Source organism: Platalea leucorodia (genome assembly GCF_965183815.1).
Source record: "Platalea leucorodia genome assembly, chromosome: 16".
NCBI lineage: Eukaryota > Metazoa > Chordata > Aves > Pelecaniformes > Threskiornithidae > Platalea > Platalea leucorodia.
Window position 1 is genome coordinate 11,807,221 of NC_138838.1, and position 22,602 is coordinate 11,829,822.

Here is a 22,602-nt window from a genome sequence, read left to right on the forward strand (position 1 = left end):
GGCCCCCAGAGGAAATAAGTGAGGGGATAATTTGCGGATCATCTAATTAAAAGGCTGCGATTTTGAAGGCTGGTCAGGGAAGATGAGAAGGACGTGGCACTGAGCAAACCGCTGTCTGGGGACGAGGCCCCGGTGCTGGCGGGTGCAGGGGCCGAGGGACGGGTGCCCATGGGTGCAGGGAGCACGGCGGCGAGGGGATGCGTTGCTGGCTGCTGCTGGCGGAGCGGACGCAGACAGGACCTGCGCTCTGCAGTGCAAATCCCAGCAGCTCTCGCGCTTGAGCAAATAGCCACTCGTTTGACCTCCCGCCAGCCTGCTAAGTAGGCAAATATTTGCTGCCTTTTTCTCTCAGCTGCTCAGCAGAAGAGGAAAGGAAGGGGCATCATGCGGATCGCACGGCAGGCAGGTCCCATGGCCTGGCCGCACCGTCACCAGTGCCCTGGTATGGGTTGCCTTTCTGGGGTACGAATGGCCCTGTTGGGACATCCACTTTCAGTCTTTTGCGCTCAAAGTTTAATTGCAGTGTGATAATACAAATTCATTTTTTTTTTATCGGTGCGCTAACACAGTTATCTTAGTTTGTACTCTGCATGCTATTGCGATTTACAGCAGCATCAGAGGGCTACCAGTAACACCCTGTGCAGAAGTGTCCAGCTGGATTTCATGGCTAAACCCCTCTGCTCCATGCTGGCCCTCAGACCCTGTCCCGTATCCAGCCACGCCTGATCCCTGGTTCTCCACTAGTTCTTCTTACCTCAGTTGGAGTGCTCTAACAAATGACAGCCCGTTTCACGTGTATTTTGAAGCCTGATTAATAACACAAATGTAGCAGCACTGACAAGGTGCTTGGCATCATCCATCCTAGTCCTGGGATCTGTTTGCCAGCAGCAAACTGTTGATTGCATTGGGTAACGTACATGATGGGAGACTTGTCTTGCTCTTCTCTGCAGAGTACAGAGAGCAAGCGGGGTTCCAGAGGGGACTGAGCCTCTCGCTTCCCAGAAAGGAGCAATTTGCACCCCCATGGCTTAATCGAGTGGCGTTTCCCACCTCTCACTGAAGCTAAAATTGCTTCTTAGCTCTCCTCCACGGGGCACAGGGGGGTCTGTGTGCAAATCTGGGTGTCTGCCAGCGTGGACACGTACTGCGCATGGCCGAGGAGCTGCCTCTGCAGCCGCTGCGGCCAGCCCGCTGCCGGCCGACGTTCTGCGGTGGCTTTGCTGGCCGATTTCTGCACGGTTTTGGGAAGGGCAGGGAGTACCGCCGGTGTTCACGGTGCCGGTTTCCGCACCAGCAGGATGAGACAGGGAGGCCGCACGTGTGCCGTGGGAACCGCTGCCACTGCCCAGGCTCTGCCCAAGGAGCTCAGCTCTGGTGCTGGTGTCACTGCCCAGTTTCATGCTGGGGCACCGTAGTGGGAAAACTGTTCACGTTTTGCTCTGGAGGTGCTCATAAAATGGAGTAATAAGGGCTGCAGCGTGCCCTTAGGATGGCCTGTGTTGGCCAGAGCAGGAGCCGAGGATTTTTAGCCTCCTGCCAGCAGCGTGGGTAAAGCCTGAGCCCACCCCGTGGCGTAGGGCCCCCCGCTGCCTGCCACGAGCAGGGCTGGAGGGTGCAGCGCCGTGTGCGGGGTCAGGGCTCGCCCCAGCTGCGGCCGTGGGCATGCAGGTGTCCCAGGCACCAGCCGTGGCTCTGGAGGTGACGTCCTCAGGGGGCTGGGGGTGAAGCGGGGGCACTTGGGGCTCAGTCCCTGCCCTGTCTGCGTGGACCGGGAGCGGCAGTGGCACGGACAAGGGGGGCTGGCAGAGGGGGTATCTGTTGCTGCCTACCCCAGGGCACCAGGACCCCACTGGGGGAAGCTGTGCCCCCCACCACGTGGGGCCTGTGGCCAAGGGGGGTCGGCCCCAGACCCTCTGGTCTCACATGTGCTGATGAAGGCAGGGGAGCAGCCGGGAGCCGGGATGTCTAACAGCCAGGAACGCAGTGGAAGCAAGGATGCTCTGGTCCTTTAAGGGCTTGGCCCATTTGCTGTGGCTTTTTATAAATTTTTTTAAGTTTGTTTTTTTTTTTTTTTTTTTAATACTGATGCCTGCTCTGAGGTGCTGGGAGGTGCTTTCAGTGCTGCTGCCCGCTTGTCTCACCCTTTTGGCGTGCAAGCACAGCGAGGGGACATCACGAGATGCAGCGAAAGCCCTGCCCCACCTCTAGGGAAACGGTGGCTTGCGCACAGAGGGTGCAGCCAACACGAGGTCGGGTCTGGGGCCTGCGAAGCCTCTGATTATTTTTAGGTCATCTTTTGTGATTGCTTTACATGCTGAAGTCTCTTCCCTCAAAGCCTCTTTAACCACAGAATGGGTGCCCATGTGCACCCGTGCTGCGCTCTGCTCACCCAGCCTCCTGGCTGCCTCCCGGCCCTTACGGGCACCGCATCTGCAGTGCCGTTGGCCGTCAGACCCTGCTGCTCCTGTGTGGGGCCAGCTCGTTTCTAATGGCTGGCAATACCTGTCTGAGCCTTGCCTTCCTTCTGCAGCGAGAGGTCGTTCGCTCATAATGAATTTTTGTTCTTTCACTGCGGCTTTGATTGCTTTCCCTGCTTATTTCCTGGAAGCCTGGTAATTGCTCTGGGGAGCTGAAACATCACGGGCCACGCTCAGCTCCAAGCCAGGCAGAAGGTCGATGCCTGTGTGCACTTGTGACGGGGATGGGCTCTGGGTGGGGGACAAGCCCATTGCCTTGGCTCCCAGTCGAGCTAGGCAGATGAATTTCTTTTTGCACATCCATCCTGTACTTCTGTACAGCAGCCACAGCACCGGGGCGCAGGGAGCCGCCGGGGTTTAGGCATTGCAGCGCGGTGGGGAAGCCTTGCCGGCTGTGTCGGGGTGAGAGCCGGGTCTGCCCCGCGCCTTGGCGCACACCAGTCCCTCTTCCGATCGCTCTAAATTGACAGGGTGCTAAGGTTGCCGGTGGCATACCGCGCTCGTCTCGCACCGTTTCAAGAGAGAGAAAACTTGCTGTCTTCTGTCTCTGCATTGCCTGCACCGAGGAGCCAGCTTTATGCTTTCTTGGTGTTTCCTCTATGTCTTTTTAACCGAAGCCATAAAATAAATCTCTGATCAGATTACTTAGGGCTGGATGTAACATAATCTACAGCTCTGTTTCTTGTGATACTTCTCTTAAAACTGGGTGCACTCTTATCCTCTTCCTGCAGCACCGTTTGAAACGCTATAATCGCTTTCTCCCTAGTTTGCAAGCTGCCAAATCCTTTTCTTGCTATGCCAGGGAGATTGGAATGTGACTGCTCCTTTATGGAGAACCAGTTACTATTTTTGTCTTTCGGTCCGTGCTGCTTCGGCTCCTTTTGTTCCTCTCTGTCTCCCGGTCCCTGGTGTGGGCGCAGCTGCCCCCCGTCCCAGCTCTCCCACCTGGGCAGTGCGGGCGCCCGTGCCCGGCCGCGTCCCGCTCGAGCGGGGGCAAGCACCTACGGGGGTCTCCGGGCGAGTGCTTGGGGTGGTGGGGAAGGGTCCCTGGGGTGGTGGGGAGGGATCTCTGGGCAGAGCTCTTGACGCCCCGCCGGCCGCTGCGGCTCAGCCATGGCGCTGCGGGGATGGGCTGGCCGTGCCTCCAGCCCGGCCGTGGCAAATGCCTGGCATAGCTCGTGTATTTCTGGCTCTGTCCCTCGTGAGCGAGGCAACCAGAAATATCTCTTGCGAAGGGAGGCACAGAGGGCGTCGGGGACTTATCCTGGGCTGTCTGACGAGGCAGTGCCGCGGCTCTGGCCGGAGAAGCCCTGAGTCACCGGAGCTGGGCTCAGGTGTGAGCGACGGGGCCCTGGGGGCCTTCGTGGGTGGAAATGCACCCACAGGTGACTTGGGAAGGTCAATGGGCTGCTCACCGATAGGTGATTTAATCTCACTGCAGCATTGACACAAAAGCCAAAGTTATTTCATAAATATACGGCTTCTTAATAATGTTAATAGTGTCATTTATTTGCGGGAGATTCAGTAATATCGGGAATGAAGGCTTGATCTTGTCACAATCCAGTATTTTCAGATCCTTGTTTCTTAGCAGAGTGTCCAGAAGAAAATGCCAGGCTTTGCATAAATGAGCCAGCCACCCAGGTGATTTATTAATCACGGCATGTAATTGTCCTAACCTGCCACGAGCTCTCCAGCCCCTTGGGACCCGGCTTCCTAGTTAGCTGCAAAACTGCTTTCTCTGAAGCAAAAACGTCAGGGCATTTTTAAAGAGATATTTATTTCTTCATAAAACAGGGGCAGCTGCTTAACTTGGAGGCTATTTAGTCACTGCAGAGGTGATACTGCATCTTTAAAGGAAGGATGGAGATTGAGGAGCCCAGAAGCGCGGGGGGGAGGGGGGGAGCTCGTGGTCTCTGGTCCAGGCTCCATCGCAGAGTTGTGGCTCCCTCCAGCCGAGCCCGGGAAACCTTCGTGGATGGGGAGCTGGCAGCGCCTCCGGGGACCTCCTCCAGGGCCAACCCAACCTCCTCAGTTTCCCTGCTTTCCAGTCTAAGCCTCTCAGGCTGCAGCTTTCTGTCCTAGGAGACATCCTTTGGCACATCTGTGCAGCCACCAGCTGGAGGGCTTTCGTGGGTGCTGGCCCCGACGGGGCGTCCCTCTCTCAAACCTTCAGGAAGGCAACGCGCTGGTGGCATCACTGCGGGAACCAAAGGTTGGCCGGAGCCACCCTGGCCCACGGAGCCGGGGGACAAGGCATGGGGCCGGGGAGATGTTCTGCAGAGGTGTTCCTGTAGCCGACGGGGATGCGGGCAGAGTACTTGCCCCTTGCTGGGATCAGTTTGAGGGGATCCTCTCTTGGAGAGAGTAAAGGCTGAGCTGGGGACGCACACCACGGCCAGTGCACTGTGGGAGCCAAGGAGATGTGGCTCTGCTCCCGGGTCAGGGTGCCCCAGCCACCCGCGGCGCCGTGCCCGCGCTGGCCACGCGGTGCGGCTCGCTGTGCCGCACAGCCTGCCGTGCCCGCCCCGCTCCTGCGGTTGGCAAGCAGAGACCGTTGCGGGGTGCGCGGTGAGCGGCCCCTTTGCAAGGAGGACCCACCGGGCGTGAGAGGGGAGAGCAGCAGGCGCTGGGGAAGGAGGGCAGGGGCCGTTCAGGTGCACCAGCCCTGCCACGTCCTCTGCCTCCCTGGTGTCCCTGGCATCCTGCTCCTGTCTGTCCTGGAGCCTTTTATCAGATAGTGGACCGTAAGGAATATAGGGCAGCTTCTTCAGGGACCGTCGCAGCCACAGGCGATGTCCTCGGGAGCAGGAGGTCCCCGGTGCCCCTTCACCTGTGCGCGCAGTGGCTGAGCACCCAGACCTCCTAGCAAACCCACGGCCTCCGAGGAAGATGTTGCCGTCACCAGATAGGAGCTTGTTTGTGCTGGCGTGGGGGGAGCAAAGGGGGCTCCGGTGTTTCCCTCACAGCCCTTTCTCTGTGCAAGAGAGGAGGTTGGGGCACGGCATGGCTGCATCCCGGGTACCGAGCTCCTGCCCCACCAGCCTTCATCCAGCCCCTCGCCATTTATTATTTTGCCCTCATCCTATAAATTACACATCAGCTGCAACAAAGTCCAGAAGAAATTGGTTACTGCGTGGGCTCGTTTGCCCTATTTGCGTGGGGAAGAAAATATGGCTGAGTGTGTCTGCTTAAAGTGATTCTCTATTTCCAAATATGAGAGAATTGAACATCTTTAAAAATCAATACAAAGCCACTTCAGCATAAAACAAGAGGAGATTAATACTTAACTTGTCTGGAAAAGGGGAACAGAGACGGTAGAAAATGTCTCCAGAGAGAGAGTCAATGAAATTCAAAGCTGCCTGTTTAATGCGAGAGGTAAAAGGTTTAAAATTAAAACCCCTCCCCCTCCATTAACTGGAAGCTAATGAGGTGCTGGAGAATTGGTATAATTTGGCATGGAAATGGGTTCTAATTTCTCTCTTCTTTTTTTTTTTTTTTTTTTTTTTTTGCTATGCCTGAGAAATTTGTCAGACTGATGATTTCTGCTTGAGAGGAAGCAGCCAGGTATTTTCTGCAAGAACAAAGGGATTTGTTGGTCCAACAGAAACTTTATTGAAGGCTTCGCAGTGCGAGCAAAGCGCTCCTCCCTGCCGGCGAGGGCGAGGGGAGCGCCCGGGCTTAACGGAATTCTTTCCCCTTACCCGCTCGCCATCAGGTTCTTTGGGGTGAATTAACGTGGCACGTTGACAAAAGTAACATCGCACGTATTTTTATCTGACTTACAGTAGAATGCATAAAGGGGTTACAGTGATGACGTGGTTTTTTTTTTTTTGGTTGAATTTAAAGAATACATCTGATGGGAGATGGTGCTGAGACGTTTCGATAGAAAAGGCCGGAGCTAAGGTTATGTCGATCCCCTTAAGCGTGGCGGGCAGGGAGGCGGCAGGCAGGAGGAGGCAGCGAGAGCGGCTGCTCGGTGCCAGATGTGGTCTGTGGCCTCTGCGAGCTGTTTGCTCCCGAGCAAACACATTTATTACGGACTTTGCCAGGAGAGCCCCACGTGCTGTTAATGATTGACCGCCCCGGCTGGGGGGTTTCCAGGCAGCTCCTGCTCCATGGCCTGTGGAGACCGCCGGGCCGTTGCAGGGTGCCTGACGGCCTCCCTGCCGGGCGAGGAGCCGTTCTCCCCATCTTTCCCGGGGATGCTGCGGGGGGTTCCCGCTTGGGCGGGATGCTGGTGGCGAGGCGGCCGTGGTCGGCCCCGCAGCCCGTGCGTGCCCCCCCTGGCAGGCTGCCTGTTTGCAGCAGGGTCCCCCCAAAAGCCCCGACCTGTCCGGCTGTGACAGCAGCCCCACAGCCGCGCCGGGGGTCCTGCACCCCGCTGCCGCCAGGAGCCGGTGCTCTCCCTGCTCTGAGGCCGGGCTGGTTAAAGCCCACCCGGGGAACACTTCCACGGGCTTGACCAGGCGGCGCAGTAGGATCATTCTGCCCCTCCGAGGCTGGCCGCGAAGATGCGGAGCACCGGTGGCTTTGGGGCAGATGCCGACGTTTCAGCCCTGTGGAGGGCCGGAGTTTGGCCTGCGTGTTCTCGTGCCTACAGCACGGGCTGTGTTTTCATCCCTCTAACGAGGAGCATGTTCAAAATGCTGTAGCTAGTCCTGCGTCTAATTCCTGTGTAAATTAAACTCGCAGAGGAGGAAGGTGACATGGGGGGGGGGGGGGGAGACCCGGGTGTTTTATCACCATGGCAACAAAGACTTCCAGGGAAAGGTGCTGAGGTTGTGAAGTAGATCATTTACAGTTTACTTAATGAAATATATATATATATTTCCTGGAACAAGCTGTGTGCCAGCTCCCCCGTGTAAGCGGCAAGCTGGAGGGCTCGTGCTGTCGCGCTGCTCCCAGACCTGGCTCCGCGCAGCGCTGCAGCGGGGAGGGATGCTCATCCCCGGCACAAGCGCAGCGGGCGCCTGCCTTGGCCCAGCGCAGAGCTGGCCCGTAGCGGGAAGGTTTGCTAATGGCCGAAAAAGGCAGGAAAAAACGTTTGTAAGGCAGGAGCAAGTGTTCAGATTTTAAAGGAGCTGTAATGTAACTTCACCCTTTAAAGAAGCCGGTGTCTGGGTGAAGCTGTTTTCATGTTTAGCCTGGGGGAGGCTGAGGGGAGCCCTCATCGCTCGCTACAACGACCTGAGAGGAGGCTGGAGCCGGGGGGGTCGGTCTCTTTTGCCACGTAAGAAGCGATAGGACGAGAGGGAACGGCCTCAAGCTGCGCCAGGGCAGGTTTGGGTTGGGTATTAGGGAAAACTTCTTCCCCGAAAGGGCTGCCAGGCCCTGGCCCAGGCTGCCTAGGGCAGGGGCTGAGTCCCCATCCCTGGGGGGATTTAAAAGCCGGGTGGATGTGGTGCTGAGGGACATGGTTTAGTGGTGGCCTTGGCAGTGCTGGGTTAACGGTTGGACTGGATGATCTTAAGGGTCTTTTCCAACCTTAACGATTCTACGATTCTATGAAAACCTCGGCATCGAGGTAACACAGCATCAGTGGTGACACCGGAGCTCCGCCACCGAAAAATTAGGTCCCTGTTCATTTAACGCGCTCAAAGCCCAGCTCGCCCCGGCAGAGCCCGGGCTGACGGTGTGCGGCGAGCGGGGGGCGGAGGGGAAGGACCGCGGTCGCCGTTCCGCAGCCGTGCCCTGCCCTCCCCTGCCCGCGCCCACCGCCGCCGCCGGCCCCGCGGGAGCGCGCAGGGCGGCGCGGGCGCGGAGGCGGGCGCGGACGCGGCGCCGCCGCCGCCGCCTCCCCCGCGGGTGGCGGAGCTGGGGCCGGAGCTCGGTCGGCGGCGCCGGCAGCGGCGATGTCCCGGGCGGGCGGCAGGATGCACTCCCGGCGGGCGGGGATCCGGGCGGCCGTGGTGCTCATCGGGCTGCTGCACCGCTCCCGCAGGCAGAGCAAGGAGAAGAGGTACGGGGCCGGTGCGGGGCCGGTGGGCTCCCGGTGGGGGCGGTTGAGCGGAGCCCCCGCAGCTGCAGGGCCGGGTCCCCGGCGTTGGGGCGAGGGGCGAGCCGGGGTCCGTGGTGGCTGTTCCCCGGGTGGGTCTGGGGTGCGTGTCCGGGCCGGCAGCGCTACCCCGGCGCCGGGCAATAGGCACGGGATAACGGCGCCCTGCTCGCAGGACGAGTATATACACATATTTATATAAATATATATGTGCAGGGGTTGCGCTTCAGCCTGTCCAAGTTAGATTAACCCCAACGCCCCTTTCTTCTGCCGTGGAAGACCCAAGGACCGTTCTCTTTCAGGGATCGCCGTGTTTGCCGAACTGCTGTAACTCAGCTCAACAGCTTTGTCTCTTCGCTGGGAACAGCTGACAAATGGTTTCATCTTTCATTGACTAAGCCACGGATTGTACTTTATGTTCAACTTTGTGTTTTGAGGAAATAGCCTGTTTGCAATATTGTGTTAGCTGGCATCTGCTCTGCGCGGCTCCGCTTTCCCCCCGGCTCATTAAGGGGAGTTGCTGTTTGCTTCAAAGATTTACCCTGCTCTGATTTATGCTGCGCGTCCTCGGTCAGGGAGTTCTCGCTCCTCCAGGACTGTGCTGCTCTGGCAACTTTGTTGTTAAAAATAGTAAGAAATATGCATCCAAACCTTGGTGGTGTGCATACCTCTGATTCGGGGTGGAAGCGACGTGGGCACTGCTGCAGATTGAGGGTTTTTTTGGTTTTGTTTTGGTTTTGATTTTTTAGTTCACTTTGTGATTTTGTACCAAACCCATATGAATGAAGAATTGATTATTTGGAGTCTTTACTGTAAAGTATCTCTCCCACCCCTAATCTGTGAGCCTGAAAAATCAGAGGAAGACGATTGGGGATGAAGCTTTAGCTCTTCCCCCACCCACAGTTTTGGGTTACAGGGTCCGTACCCCGTGTTTCGGTGCTGCTGCCGTAGGTGCTTTGCCTTGGACGACAGGCGCCCTCGAGAGCAGGATTTCAGTGATGCTTTTATGACTTAGTGGTGGCCTTCCCGTATAGTTCATGTGTTGCTGTTGTTTTGGGATGTTTTCTTCTCCTTTGCTGGCGTTTTAGGTAGTTCATCAAAGCTGAACAGTTGGAAAAAACCAACCCGCAGGCTCTGACGGTCCTGAGTAAAGGGCAGAGCTGGATGCTGACCTGAGCTGAGCCGCGCCACGGCTGTGACCCACGGCTGTGACCCACGGCTGGGATGCGGGGTGCGGGGGCTGTGTTGGGGTGCCCCGGCAGGCTCAGCCATTCCCATCCCTGCTGTTGCCCCTTGGGTTTTGGCTCATTTAGCCCAGGCCTGTCCCTGTTGTAGTTCAGCCCGTGGGCTGTGGGCTCCAGCTACGGACCAGCATGTTTTGGAGGGGCTGGCTGGCTCGGGGGCGGCTGGGGCCCCCGTGTCCCCCCAGTGCTCTGTGGTCCAGAGCCTCTTTTCCCGCTTTCACGTGCTGCGTGTAGGGAGCATCGTCTGAGTGCTGGGGAGGTCTGTGCTGCCGGCGGGGCTCGAATGCTCCTCCGAACATCATCCCTGCTGAAACTCGTTGGCCATCCCGTGTGCGCCTCAAAACACGGCAGGGAAAGAAGGGAGTGCTTTACCAATCACACCGAGCAAGACGTTTCTCAAAGAGTCATCTTTCCCCTAGGTACCAGGTTTCTATGAATGAGCTCAGCATGACACTTGAGGGCTGAGAAAAAATCTGGCTCTGAACTCTCACAGAAATCTGGCCGGTGATGTGTGAGTCTGGGTTGTTTTTTTGAATTTTTTTCCCCACCATCATGTTGAGCACAAACCCTCTCAGTGTAGTAAACTGCAGAGTTTACTGAGGACAACGAGAGTCACACAGACATCTTAAGGGGAGAACAAGACCCTGAGGAGGTTTTTTCCTGTCTGCTGTGGACTGAGGAGCCTTCATGGGAGTGATTGCAAGAATTCAAGCAGTGCTTTACGGCGGTTGCTTCGTCTTATGCAAGCTGCCAGGGCCATCAAAGTGACATAATCTGCAGGAAAAGGAAGGGGCTGCTAGCGGCATCGTCAAAAGGGACTCTGTTCCTCCACCTGCTCCTATTTTCTTTTTTTCCTCCTACATTCGGTCTTTGTTCTGCGTTTGCAATTGAATTTTGCTTTACATGAGCCATATGCAAGCCTGGCAGGATCGGTGGCAGCTGCAGAGTCCCTGGTGGCCCATGTCCCTTTCTTGTTAGCAACCCAGCAAAGTGCAGCACAACAAATCGACTTCACCAAGCTCCCCTCGCAGAGCCGGGGTGATGCTTACCTTGCCCCCCCCGCCTGCAGTCAGTCTGTCCGTGCCTGTCCTGCGCGCTTGAGCTGGAGGGGGGGCGGGAATGATGTGCACCAGCAGCTGGGGCCTGGGGGGCTGCCGCTGCTGTGGGCTCGGGGCTCCTCCTGGCTCTGGTCCCGCTCCAGAAACCTGCAATTTGTAACTGGGTATTTTTATCTAAATCAATTTTCCTGAATGTCCCACGTGCAAGCCAGGTGATGCTGTGGTGGCCTATGGTCTTCTCGCGGGGTAAAGCCGATGGGTGGGTGCCTTGGTGTGGGTGCACCCCTCTGTTTGCTTATCGGTCTCAGCTGCGGTGTAGGCAACTGGGAATAAGGCAAACGTCTTTTATCTCTGCTGCTAGGTTACTCTTTAGTTCAGCGAGGGCTACTCATGGGTAGTCTTCTCTCCTGGAGCCATTGAGTGAAATCTTTGCACTGTTGAAGTCAGTTTTCATCCCCGTTTCTTTCAGCGGGACGTTCACCGGAGCAGCGTCCCGTGCGTTTCGGGCCTCCCCCGTCCCGCTCCACCTCCCGCCCCGGCCACGAACGCCCAGGCGGGGACAGCGTCCCTTCGCCCTTCGGCGTCGGTTCTGCCTGTGGATGGAGACGCTGGTTTCTGGGAGCTGTTCTCTGTAATTTGCAAATTATTGAATCAGCTCAGAAACGGCTGCCCAAGGCTCGCTGGCTCGTGTTTGTCGGGAATCGGCTCAGACGAGCCTTCTGGTTTTAAAAGGTCCGTGAGTGCCTTGGCTGGTTTACCCAAACGCTGTGGGAAATCACCGCTTTCTCGCTGCTCCTGCAAGTGAGATCAGACAACAAAATTTGTAAATGATAAAAATCTCTTTCCAGCATTGTTTGCATATCGAGCCTTACTCTCCTAGCCAGACCAGTGGGAAGTCCTTGGCCGGTTGGAAAGAACCCGGTGTCTGTAGAGGTGCAGGCAAAGCAGGAGCCAGCTCCTCGCCGTCGCCCCGCGCCGGACGGGCGATGCGCGGCGCAGCGGTGACCCACACAGCCAGCACGGCCCGCACGAGCGCGGGACGCTCCGAACTGTTCTCAACAATATTCTCGGTGCAGAGGAGTAATTAAAGCTAAACTCATTGGCAGTTAAATGTCACCTTGCTCTGAGCAGGGCTTTGGTTCCCGCTTGTGGGAGCTGCGCAGTCAGGGAGGCTGCGTGTGCACACAGATGCGGGCTGGCAATTTGCAAATACGTGATTTATTGCAAGAAATCTAGACCAGAAAATGCTGCGCTTTTTCTTTGCTGACTCTCAGGCTTCAATGCAAGAAGGTAACGCTTCAGCCTGAGCCCAGGACATAGCAGGGTAAATGAGTTTATCAGGAAAGATGTTCCACGGCGGGGCTCGGCGCCTGTTTAAGCCTCGGAGCACCGGCAGCTTCGCAGCGCTGGGTGCATGTGGCCGGGAGGCTGAAACCCAGGTCTGGGGTGGCTGTGGAGTGCCAGGGCTGTCTGAAGTCCGTGACAGCCCTGCAGCAGTGTGTGTCCTCTGCAGACGTCCTCCCCGGGCTGAGTGATGATGCAGCGAGATCTCGCCTGCCTGGAGTCCCCGGGATTGGATGGGGAGCTGTTCAAAGTCAGAGTAAGGTGCCTTGTTCAGGCACTCACTGCAGATTTCCAGGTGTAAAATCTCAGCACGGTGCCCTTGTCTCTGTTGCAAAAAAGAGAAAAAAAAATTGGGAGTTGTTTTTTTTGCAACTTATGAGCAGCCGGCCAAGGGCTCGTGGCCACCTCCGTGCCTGGGGTGTCAGCAGGCGCTCACTGGTGGAACTGGGTGTCGGAGGCTCGGTCCCAGCCGTGAGCCGCAGGACCTGCCTGCAGGGAGCGGGGATGGAGGGGACCCTCCTGGCGAGGGAGGGCGAGCGGCCCGGGCTCCGTCCCACCACCCACCCCCTGACGGGGACTTGATGTGGGGCGGTGCGAGGACGAAGAGCAATACAGAAGCACAGTCCCCCGTGAAAACTGAAGACACTGGGCATTGAATATTAAATAAGTTAAAAAGGGAGCAGCTGGCAAGGTGATGCCCATCAAGGACAAAAAAATGATGGGTCCAAAAATAGAGGCTGTTAATTTACAGGATAATCTTTGCTGTCCTTCTCAAGGATACAGCATCTAGACAGGCTGAACTTGTTGCTGCAACAGTTTTGTGCCTCCTTAGGCCAGGTTTCATCTGCAGAATTAAGTGTAGGTATAAAGGGAACCTGCAATGCTCCATGTTTAGCTTTCACAGCATAACAAAAGGTAGAGCTAACCACTTAGTGTGAAATACTTTGCTGTATCAGATAATATGTTGACATCTCCCCTTCCCACGTGTAATTTATATGAACGTACTGTGTCAATTTAGAGCCTGTCTGGTAAATCAGATGAACAAAACAAGAAGGTGGGATGCATTAGAAGTTTTTCATTAGGCTTCGGAGGGAGAAAGTGGGAGGGAAGCATGCGCTCGGAGGCAGGGGTTCGGCTGGGAAAGCTCGGGGGGCTCCGGGGGTCCCGGCAGCCCTGGCTCTGTACTGAACGGGACATTTTAATCACAATTTCAGTATGTCGGCGAGGTTTACCAAATTCAGGATATGAATTTGTAGGTGCTTTTGGGATGTGATCGAGGATGCTCTAAAGACAAGAGAAGGACTTTGCCTGCCCTTGCTGTGTTGGGAACTCTCCAGTGTTACAAACTCAGTGCCCACACGCTCAAAATGGGGGGAAGAGTCCCCATTTGCTCCCCCATCGGGCGAAGCAGGGGGAGCGGCCCCGGCCGCACAGGCTGTGCCTTCCCGGTGGGGGCTGGCGGCAGCGGGGTCCCCCCCAGCACAGCCCCAGGGGGAACGCGGGAGCCGTGCCGGGACGGCGGGGCGGATCTCATGGTCTCTGTTAGGAAACCCTGCAGTTGGGCCCGCATAACTGCATTAAGGTATTTCCTTAATTAGATTTACTAAGTATGTAGGATTCTAATTCTTTCTTTTCCTTCTCTCTTAATTTGCCTAATGAGAAAAATGAAGAAATAAAATTACAAAAATGATGCCCGCGATGCCTTCCGGGAAGGCCGGTGTGCAGCCGTGCAGCTCTGGAGGATGCTCTCGCCCATCCTGTGCGCTGATGCCCAGCCCTGGCCAGGGTGGGCTCGGGGGCGTGGGGGCCGGGTGAAGCAGCTGGGCGCTGGGTGCTGCCTCCGGGGAGCGAGCGCAGCACCGTAACCTTTGGATATGTTATCGGTCCTCGAGACGCGCGTCTCCTGCGGTGCCAGGGAGAGGCGAGTGCGGAGTGATTGCAGAGGCCGTTTATTGCAGCCGTGCCGTGCCAAGACCAGGCTTAAGCTCATCACGCTATTCCTGCCGTCCCTCCCCACCCTGTCCTCTCCCCTGCTGCTTAATTGCCCTCTTGCGTCGTGTCTGTGGTCAGGCTGCTCAGGCAGGAGATGTATTTTCTTCTTCTGCCATCCCGGTGCAGGACTCGGTGGTAGAGCCATGAGCCTTTCGGGAGGGCTAATGCAGAGCACGCCGGGGGCCGTGCCGCAGGAGGGTCCTGGCCCCCGCGGGGCGAGGGAGGCCACGCTGCTGTGCAGCGGAGGCAGTGATGCTTGCACGCCGCGGGCCACCAGCATCCGCTGCCTGGCCGGTCTCTGGCTTTGCAGGGAACGCCCCGGGGGGGATGGATGTCCTGGGGCTGCTTCCCAGGGGCCCTGCAGTGGGTGGGAGCCGGGTGCTGGTGCCATGGGGAGCAGCACAGCGTCCCCTGGCCCCGATCCTTGCTGGCGTGAACGCCTGGGACCTTTGCTGCGGTTTGGGCTCTGCAGACGCTTGTACCCCTGGTGCCAGCCGGGGACCAGGTCACGGCGTGGGGCTGCCATCAGCACCCGCTGGCTCTGGCGTTGCCTTCAGGGGAGATCCCCGGAGGCTGCTTCCCCGTGTGAGCACGCCAGTGCACAAATAAAGACGTGCTAATCTTCCTCATGATTCATTTATCATCGTGTGAGGGTAATCTGTTTGGGAATTAGGCTGATGGCCCTTGACCCCATAGCTGACAGCAGACTGAATCATCCGAGTCAGTGGTTGCAGTTTAACGTAACATATTTCCAGCGCACGGGGGCTAATTACAAGCGATGGCTGGTGAATGGGTTTGTTTTGCTCTCCCCGGAATTGCAGGAGCATTTCCAGCAGTTTGGCCTCAAAGAAGCAATCAGCATGTGACAGAGGAACACGTTGTTAAGTTGTGTGAGTGATTTTATAATACTTAGAATATGATGCTATGGCAACCTGCTACAAATCCCAGATCAAATCAAATTATTTGTGTGCATCCTTGTAACTTTAATCTTTGCAAAGTCTGATACGTTTTATGCCTTTGAGGCCACTATGGAGGTTAGTGCAATCAGGTGGAGCTCAGGGTTCAAAGCAAGGAGAGCAAAGGATGAGTGGTTCACTCCAGATCAGGCTGTGCTTTAGTGTCCTAGAAAGTCAAAGAGCAAACAGTAAAAATCCGTCATCCTCGGCATTTTTTTCAGCAGTGGAGTCACAGTGAGTTTGTGGAGAGGAGAAAGGGAAGGAGCTCGATAAACAATACGGGCGGGCAGGACGTGAATCCTGCTATTGCCCATACACAGTCCCACATCGTTTAATTAATCTCTTGCATTGAAAAACTGGAAGATGCCAAGAGCTTAAATGAGAGGTAATAACGCGAGGCAAATTTGACCTGCTCTGATTTAAAAAATAGAAAGAAAAAAGATGTATATTAGCTTAATGTAAATGTCAGTCCATGGTCCGGATTCACGTTTGGACACAAACCACTGGGTATTTCCCCCAGTGCCTCCGCCTGTGGTTGCGTTGCTGGCACAGCCCAGGCGGTGCCGCAGCCCTTAGTGCCCTGCAGCTGCAACGGTGACGGGTGCCGCTGGCCCCGCTTTGCCTTCGCCCCTTGTAGCCACAAGGCAGCTTTCTGCTCTGCTCCTCCTGCTCCATCACATTGCAGCCCAGGGGCCAAAAAATCCACCTTCCTCCTGCCTGCGGCTGCCCACGCCTCGGGAGGAGCCCAGCAGGGTCGTCCGAGTCCAAGGGAAATAAGTCCTGACGGCAGGGCCCTGCTGCCCGCACGCCTGCGCCGCCCCGGGCTCCGAGAAGTGCAATCAGCAATTAATTACAAGTGTCGGAGGATTTGGCCTGCCGGGTCCCCGGGGTCTGTGAGCCGGGTCCCCGCGTGCCGGCGGCTGGTCTGGGCTGCAGCGCTGCCCCGTCCTGCCCCACGCCGTGCTGATCCCCCCGTGCCCTGCATGGGCTGCTGTTACACCTCCGGGACAGGTTGATGGGCTTGAACTCCAGCCCTGAGTTTCCCCCAACATCCAGCTGGTGTTCCCCTGGCTACAACTGAAGTTCATTAATTCTTGTTCCTTGGTGGTTGACTAATGAGAACTATCGATCTGCGTCCTGTTGGTCCCTGCCTTCCCTTGGTCACGGGCGTTGCAGCTCCCTGCTTCTCCTGTCTCCGTACATGCGATACATTAACAGCACCGGCTGACAACTGACAGCCCCCCCAGCCAAATCGAATCGTGCCGGCTGCAGGGACGCGGGCTCCGAGGCGCCGCTGGCTCCGGCTGCTCTCCTCTGCTCCGCCGTGAAGCCGGTCCTGCAGCGACAGGGAGAGCTGCCAGATCCCTGGTCTGGGCTGTGGCGCTGCACAGGGCAGGCTGGGATCCTGCAGCGTGGGGCTGCGGAGGGGCGGGAGGCTGCAGTGCCGTCCTGCAACCCGCAGTGTGCAGAGGGCTTTCTCCTGAAAGCTCATCTATGTACATATGTTTATGTGTGTGTATGCATATATACATTTATGTGTTTCAAGAGATGGAGTCAAGTTTCATCAGAAAGAGGAGAAGCCTATTAGCAAGGGCAGTTGTGGGTGCAGGCAGGAGGAGCAGGAGCCAGCCCTTCTCAGGCTCCGGTTCGGTCTCTCGTTAGCAGGGACGCAGCCAAGCAGCCGCTCCTTTGCTCGCGCAGGCAATAGTGGAGTTTTGCGCTCGCCGTTGCACCAACGGGCTTGTAGAAAACTTGCCTGCAGTGCCCACAGCATCCCCACTGCATCCCCGCTGCGTCCCCGCGGCGCACGGCCCTGCCGAGGAGGGGCTGCAGGCACCCGCGCCTCCCCCGTGACCAGCATGTGGTTGTCACCTGCTGTCATGAGAGCTGGGACTCAGCGGAGGAGGGCAGGAGCCGAGGCGGTGGGGCTGGCGGCAAGGGCCGGCGTTGCAGGAGGTTGGGTGCGCACCCTCTGGCAGGACCTGCCTGTTTTGGAGGGGGCCCCGGCGGGCATCAGTGCCCGGCTGCTGTGCACGCCGTGCCGTGCCATCCCGGGGCGGGCTGCCATGGGAACCAAACCTCGTTACTGCGAGATAAACAGTTGGACGTTTTGGCCCAGTTTCTGCAGGACTAACCTGGCAGGGACGAGAGGAAACTAAATTAAATCTCAGATTTTCTGACTCCCAGAGTAGCATCTGGCAGTACCACCGCGAGCGCCGGCTTGGTTGTCTGCCTGGGAAGCCGCTGGTGTAAAGGGGACAGGGTGTTTTTATCAGATAATTGGTGGAGGGCCGAGGTTGTGCCTTTTTGAGGCTGGGGGGCTTTTGTGTGATGCTTTTGTGGCAGGTCCGTGGCATGGGGGCTGCTCCCAGCTCCCCGGGGGTCTCGTGTCCTCATGACGCCTCTCGCTGCCTCCAAATTTGCCGCCGGTGCCCAGGTGCCCTGTGGCGGAGCTGCCCTCAGCAGGGCCCTGCCGGACCCTCACCGGGGAGCCCCTGGGTTTTATGCTGGCATCGCCGAGCTGGAAGCCTCCTCCACCGTCCATGGCGCCTGGGCTGCTGGGAGGCCGATCAGCCGCGGATCCTGCCCAGGCAGGGAGGGTGCCAGATGGAGGGGAAACCGTGGGGATGGGTTGTCATAGAAACCCAGCCCTGCTGTCCCTGCTCCGCCGTCCGGCAGAGCCCAGCACCAGCACCGCGCCCCCGCCCTGCGGCCGGCATCCGGCTGGCTCCCAGGGACAGAGCCTGGGCGCTCGGTGGGGCAGCGAGGGGTCCGGGCCCGCCCTGGGCGCGGGGCTCTTCAGATGACTTTTATCATCTTTTTATGTGATCTGTTTGTTTTTTTCTCAGATTCAAGATATTATTTTACAGGCAGCCCACACGCCCGCGGCTTTGCCAAAGAAGATAAGCCCTTATCTCCTGCCTCGCGCTCTTGCTCGGGGCACGGGGGAAGCTGACATGCCTGCCTTTGGTTTTTCAGGAAACAGGAGCTGCTGAACAGCACGGATGTGACCGTCCCGGAGCGGCCGCTGTCCCCCCCGCTCACCGCCCCGCCGACCATGAAGGTGAGTGTGCGGGCAACACTGTGCCGGCTGGACGATGCCGTGCCGGGCTGTGGGCGCGCGGTCCAGCCGAGGTGCCGGTTTTGGAAACTGAAGCTGGTGAGGAGCGGCACTTCCAACGCAGCGGCTGTACGGATTTGGGCTGTTCCCGAGGGAGCAGCAGTAGGTGGTTTCTGGAGTTCAGCCTGCAGCGTGTTCAGACACCATCAGCGGCAGTAGGGTGTGCGTGCCGGCGGGCCCCATCCTGCGCTGCCGCTCATGTTACGCAATCACGAGCGGCGATGCCAAGCAGGGTGCGGAATACCAGTGCTGTTATCCTAATAACCCTCCCCGGGCACCGCGGCGGGTGGCTGCTTGCCAGCACGGGGCAGACGGTGCATCCCCGGCAGGCAGGCACTGCTGGCGGGGTCCAACTCACCGCTCGCTCCTGCCGGGGACCGCTGGGCCGCTGCCTTTTGCCGTGGCGGAGGCAGCAGGTCGCAGGACACGGCGCTTCCCCTCCGCTCTGCCCGTGCCAGGCTGCCTCTGCAGGGCTCTGCCCTTCTGCAGTGTTCCCAAACCCAACTGGAGAAGGTCACGAGCAACCTGGTCAGACCTGGAAGCTGGTCCTGCTTGAGCCAAGGTTGACTGGCACCTCCACAGCTCCCAGCTCGCAGTTATCTTGTTCAAACAGTCTCAAGGGAGCGGGGAATGTGCAGCCCTGTGTCGCGCAGGGCGGTGCAGAGAGCCGGGTCGGTGATCCTGGGGCAAAGCTTCAGAGCGAATTTGGCAGGAAAAGTCAATCTGAGACATGGAAATGAATGGGAAAATAGGATAAAATGCAACAGGGGTTCACCAAAAGTCGCCTCCGTCAGAGGGACCGGAGACGTTTCTGCGATGCCAGAGTTTGCAGGCAAAGGCAATTGTAGCTCTTCCCCCGGGTTGCTGCAGAGCGCTCAATATGCTGCCACCCGGGAAATTACTCGTTAAGCTGGAGAAGATGAGATGAATGTGAGGCTTACGAGGTGATGAGAACCTGGTTAAATGGTCGTTAAGAGCAAGTGGGCTTGGAAATAGAGTATTGAGTTAGAGGAGTTTATTAGTGGACCTTCTGACAATTGGGCTTATTTAGGGTTTTGCGTATGGCCTGGGTGCATGAAGCAGGCAGGAGCCGACACCGTTCACTGGTGACACGAGCTGTGGCACCTCGTCCGGCTGCAGGGCGGGAGCGGGGATGTGCCTCTGGGAGAGCCTGCCGGCAGCGGGGGCATCATCCTGGGGGCACCGTGGGAAATGGGGAGCGAGGGGGGATCCCGCCTGCAGGGCATACCCGGGGACGTGCAGCGTGCCGGGCGCGGGAGGTGCTGGTGTGCCAGCAGCAGAGCGTGCTTCCTGCTCCTTGTGCCAGCAGCGTTCCTGGCCGGCCTTGGGCTGCTGCCTGAGGAGGGGAAGCCAAAGCCCTCGCGCCGTTTACCGGCCTCAGAGGACAAGAAGTTTCCCAGGATGGTGCTGGGCAACGAGCAGCCCTCCCGGGGGCTGGGAGGGATTTCACCTCGGGGGTGTTGCTGCATCCCGCGGTGGGACGCCCGGTGCCCACTTGCCTGCGCACGGCCGGGGAAGCCGCAAGAGTTGGTATTTCTCACGTGGGCCGTCCTGGGCGAGCGCTGCGGCTCCTCCACAGCCCCAGCCTGCCCGCCCTGCCCCTGCGGGAGGAAACAAATTGCTGGGGCAATTTATTTTACCTTGCAGAAAGGTGGTAAATTGCTCGGTAACACCTGCCTGGCGTTCAGGTAGGACTTTCTGTGACCGTGAGCGCTGCAGCCCCGCAGCGTCCCTGGGGCTCGTCCTGCTGCCGTGCTCCTTCGTGCCTTCCCAGGCTTTACAGCAGCACCTGCCTTCTGAGAGATTCTGCCTTTGGCCTTGTCATGTTTTAAATGGGAATTCTGCCTTTTAATGAGCCTGCGAGCCGGGCAGGCTGAGCCTGGCTGCGCGGGTGCGGAGGTGGCCCCCAGTGCTGGCGTCTGCTCCCTGCCTGGGTGCTGCTGCAGGAGGTGCTGCTGCAGGAGGGGTTATGGGGGGCGAGACCCCAGGCATGCTGCAGGCAGGGCCGGTACGGCTGGAGCCAGGTGATGCGGGGCAGCGGGAGGTCGAGCTCTTCAATGGTGTTTAAACTTCAGCTCAAGGCTTCCCTCAGCATGGGAAACTTGGCATGGAAACCTATGGAAAGCCTGCATGGAAAAAAGTGTATAGATGCTACTCCATATGCTTCAGGTAACGTAAGCTCCCCAAAAGCAAACGCTGAGTTTTTTTCTTCATGCATCTCAAAGATGGCCATTCCTTCTCGCATCGCAAGCCGCATGGGCCTGTCTCGCTGTGGGTGCTGTGGCTGGGGGAGAGGCTGGCGATGGCTTTGGCTGAGGACACGCCGGGGGACCGGTCTCCACGGCGAGGCTGGAGGCTGCTTTTTTCATTGCTGGTTCTTCGTTTTTATAATCACGTGATTAAAGCAATTAAAAGGTGATTACTGACGACTTCTGCTTTACAGTAGGATTAAAGGGCTCCAGCATCTTTTGCAGATGGCACAGGTTGTCCTTTTGGAAAGGCGAGGCAGAGCTGGGAGCCCGCGGCGTGTGCTCCCTGCCTCCAGCCCTCAGTCCCTGCGGCGCTGGTGATGGCAGAGCCGCTGCGGTGATGGCTGCCTGCGCTGGCACCCCGGCCAGGCAGTGGTAGAGGAGGATCCCGTGTCTTTGCCAGGCGCAGGGTGCTCCAGAGGTGCTAAACGGGAATAATCCCATTTGTCTTCAGGCTGGGGGCTGCCCGTGGGCCGCTGGGTTTTGTTTGTGCATCTGCTTGTTCGGAGCTTCCCTGTGCCCCTGCTGCCGCTTCGGTCTCGGCTGCCATCAGCTCTTGAAAGGCAGGGGCTGGGTATGTGTTTGCTGGCATTTAAGAGTTGGAACTGGAGATGCCTGGGGGAGGAGATGTCAGGGATTAAGGAACCATCAGGTTGATGAAGGGAAACCTGGGATGACTTTGTGGTTGGGAGCCAGAGACCTGGTCCGTCTGGAGACGTTGCTCAGTCCCCTGACCATCGCGGTCAGCGCAGGGGATGCCGGGTGGTGGCTCAGCGCTGGGGCAGCCGAACCTGTGATGAGGTGCTGCGCAGCATGAGTGCGTTGAGTCGATATCCTCCGTGCTCATCCTGCTCTGCCCCGCTCTCGGTAGACTTTAAGGTGCTTCCCAGAGATCTCTGCAAGGCTTCGTGTCACGGAGAGGGACGAGGGGTGGGTACGGGCAGTGGGAGCAGGGACAGGAGCGAGTCCCCAGCAGCTGGCACTGCCCATGCTGCGGCACAGCTGCGCAGGCGTCTGGCCAAAGCAGTCGTGTTCTGCCTCCTCCCCGGGCGGTTTTGGGATGAGAAGGCCCTGTGGGTGCTGGTGCCTACTCTGCAGCCCCTGGGTCAGCAGCTTGGGTTGTCCTGAGCTGACTCTGGGAGGATTTAAGGTTGGGATTCGTTCAGCTCCTTTGGAAGGGCTGTGGCTTTTTTGTGCATACAGATTTCCAGCTGGAGAGGTCGGATTTTCTGCCTCCTGCCCAGTGCCCGGTTCCCGCTGCAGCTCTCCCACGCGAGTGCCCTCCCGAGGGGCGCAGCGCATCCCGCTGCTGGGCTGTGCATCCCGGCAGGAGCCGAGCGGGGGGCAGGAGCCTGCCCGTCCCCTGCAAACCCTCGCCCGCTTCCTGCCCAACCTGTTTGGGGCACTTTGCCTCCCAGGGGAGCCACCCTTTGAAATAACAAAGCAGCAGTCCTGCCGTGCCTCTGGCTTGGAGAAACATTAACGAAGGGAGGTGTCAGGGCTGGGGAGGGATGGCTGGGCTGGCGCTCGGCCGCCGCCGCGCTTGCCAAGCGCCCATGAGGAAGTCTGGTTGCGGCAGCAGCCGTGGCTGCGTGGCTGATGCCGAGGAGGCGACACTGGGAAGATGATGGATTTCTTACGGGGCTTGCTGGTGAGTGCTGTGCGACCTGCGGTGGGTTGCTGGGGAGGGGTGCTGGGCAGAGCTCTGCCCCGCCGCGCTCCATCCTTGATGGCTCCTGCCTGCTGCAGGGTTTTCTTTCTGGGTGTCATTTTCTTGAGAAACCTTCAAAGCAGGCACTTAGCGGCTGCGCTGCAGCTTCTGCTCTGAGCGCTCCTCGTCCACAGGTACCTGCTCCCTGAACTCGTCCCTGGGGTGCTGGGGAGGCTGAGCAGACGCTGTGTGCTCCAGGCGGCTCGGCTTCGGACCCGGTGTCTTGCCTGGTGCTGATGGAGAGGAATCATGTACTTTTCTGTGCTGGAGCACTGGGACGTGACTGTATGTCCCCTCTTGCTGCCAGCGTAGCACACTCAGTGGTGAGGACATGTGAGCAGGAAAGGAATAACGACTATACCATTTTGGGTTGAGTATTTTGCATTTCTGAGGTCGTTAGGACAAGCTACTGGGCAGGTTGGTCCTGCCGAAGG

At 58.1% G+C, this 22,602-nt stretch overlaps 1 protein-coding gene across 4 annotated transcripts in view; it reads left to right on the forward strand.

Annotated features, from left to right (window-relative positions):
• Positions 1-22,602, forward strand: part of RAP1GAP2 (RAP1 GTPase activating protein 2) — a 66,403-nt gene that overhangs the window by 18,083 nt on the left and 25,718 nt on the right. For all 4 annotated transcript variants that reach the window (XM_082328533.1, XM_082328534.1, XM_082328535.1 and 1 more), the window contains one exon: positions 18,046-18,130. In XM_082328533.1, coding sequence (XP_082184659.1) covers positions 18,046-18,130 — 85 coding nt within the window. The remainder of the gene's footprint in view (positions 1-18,045; positions 18,131-22,602) is intronic.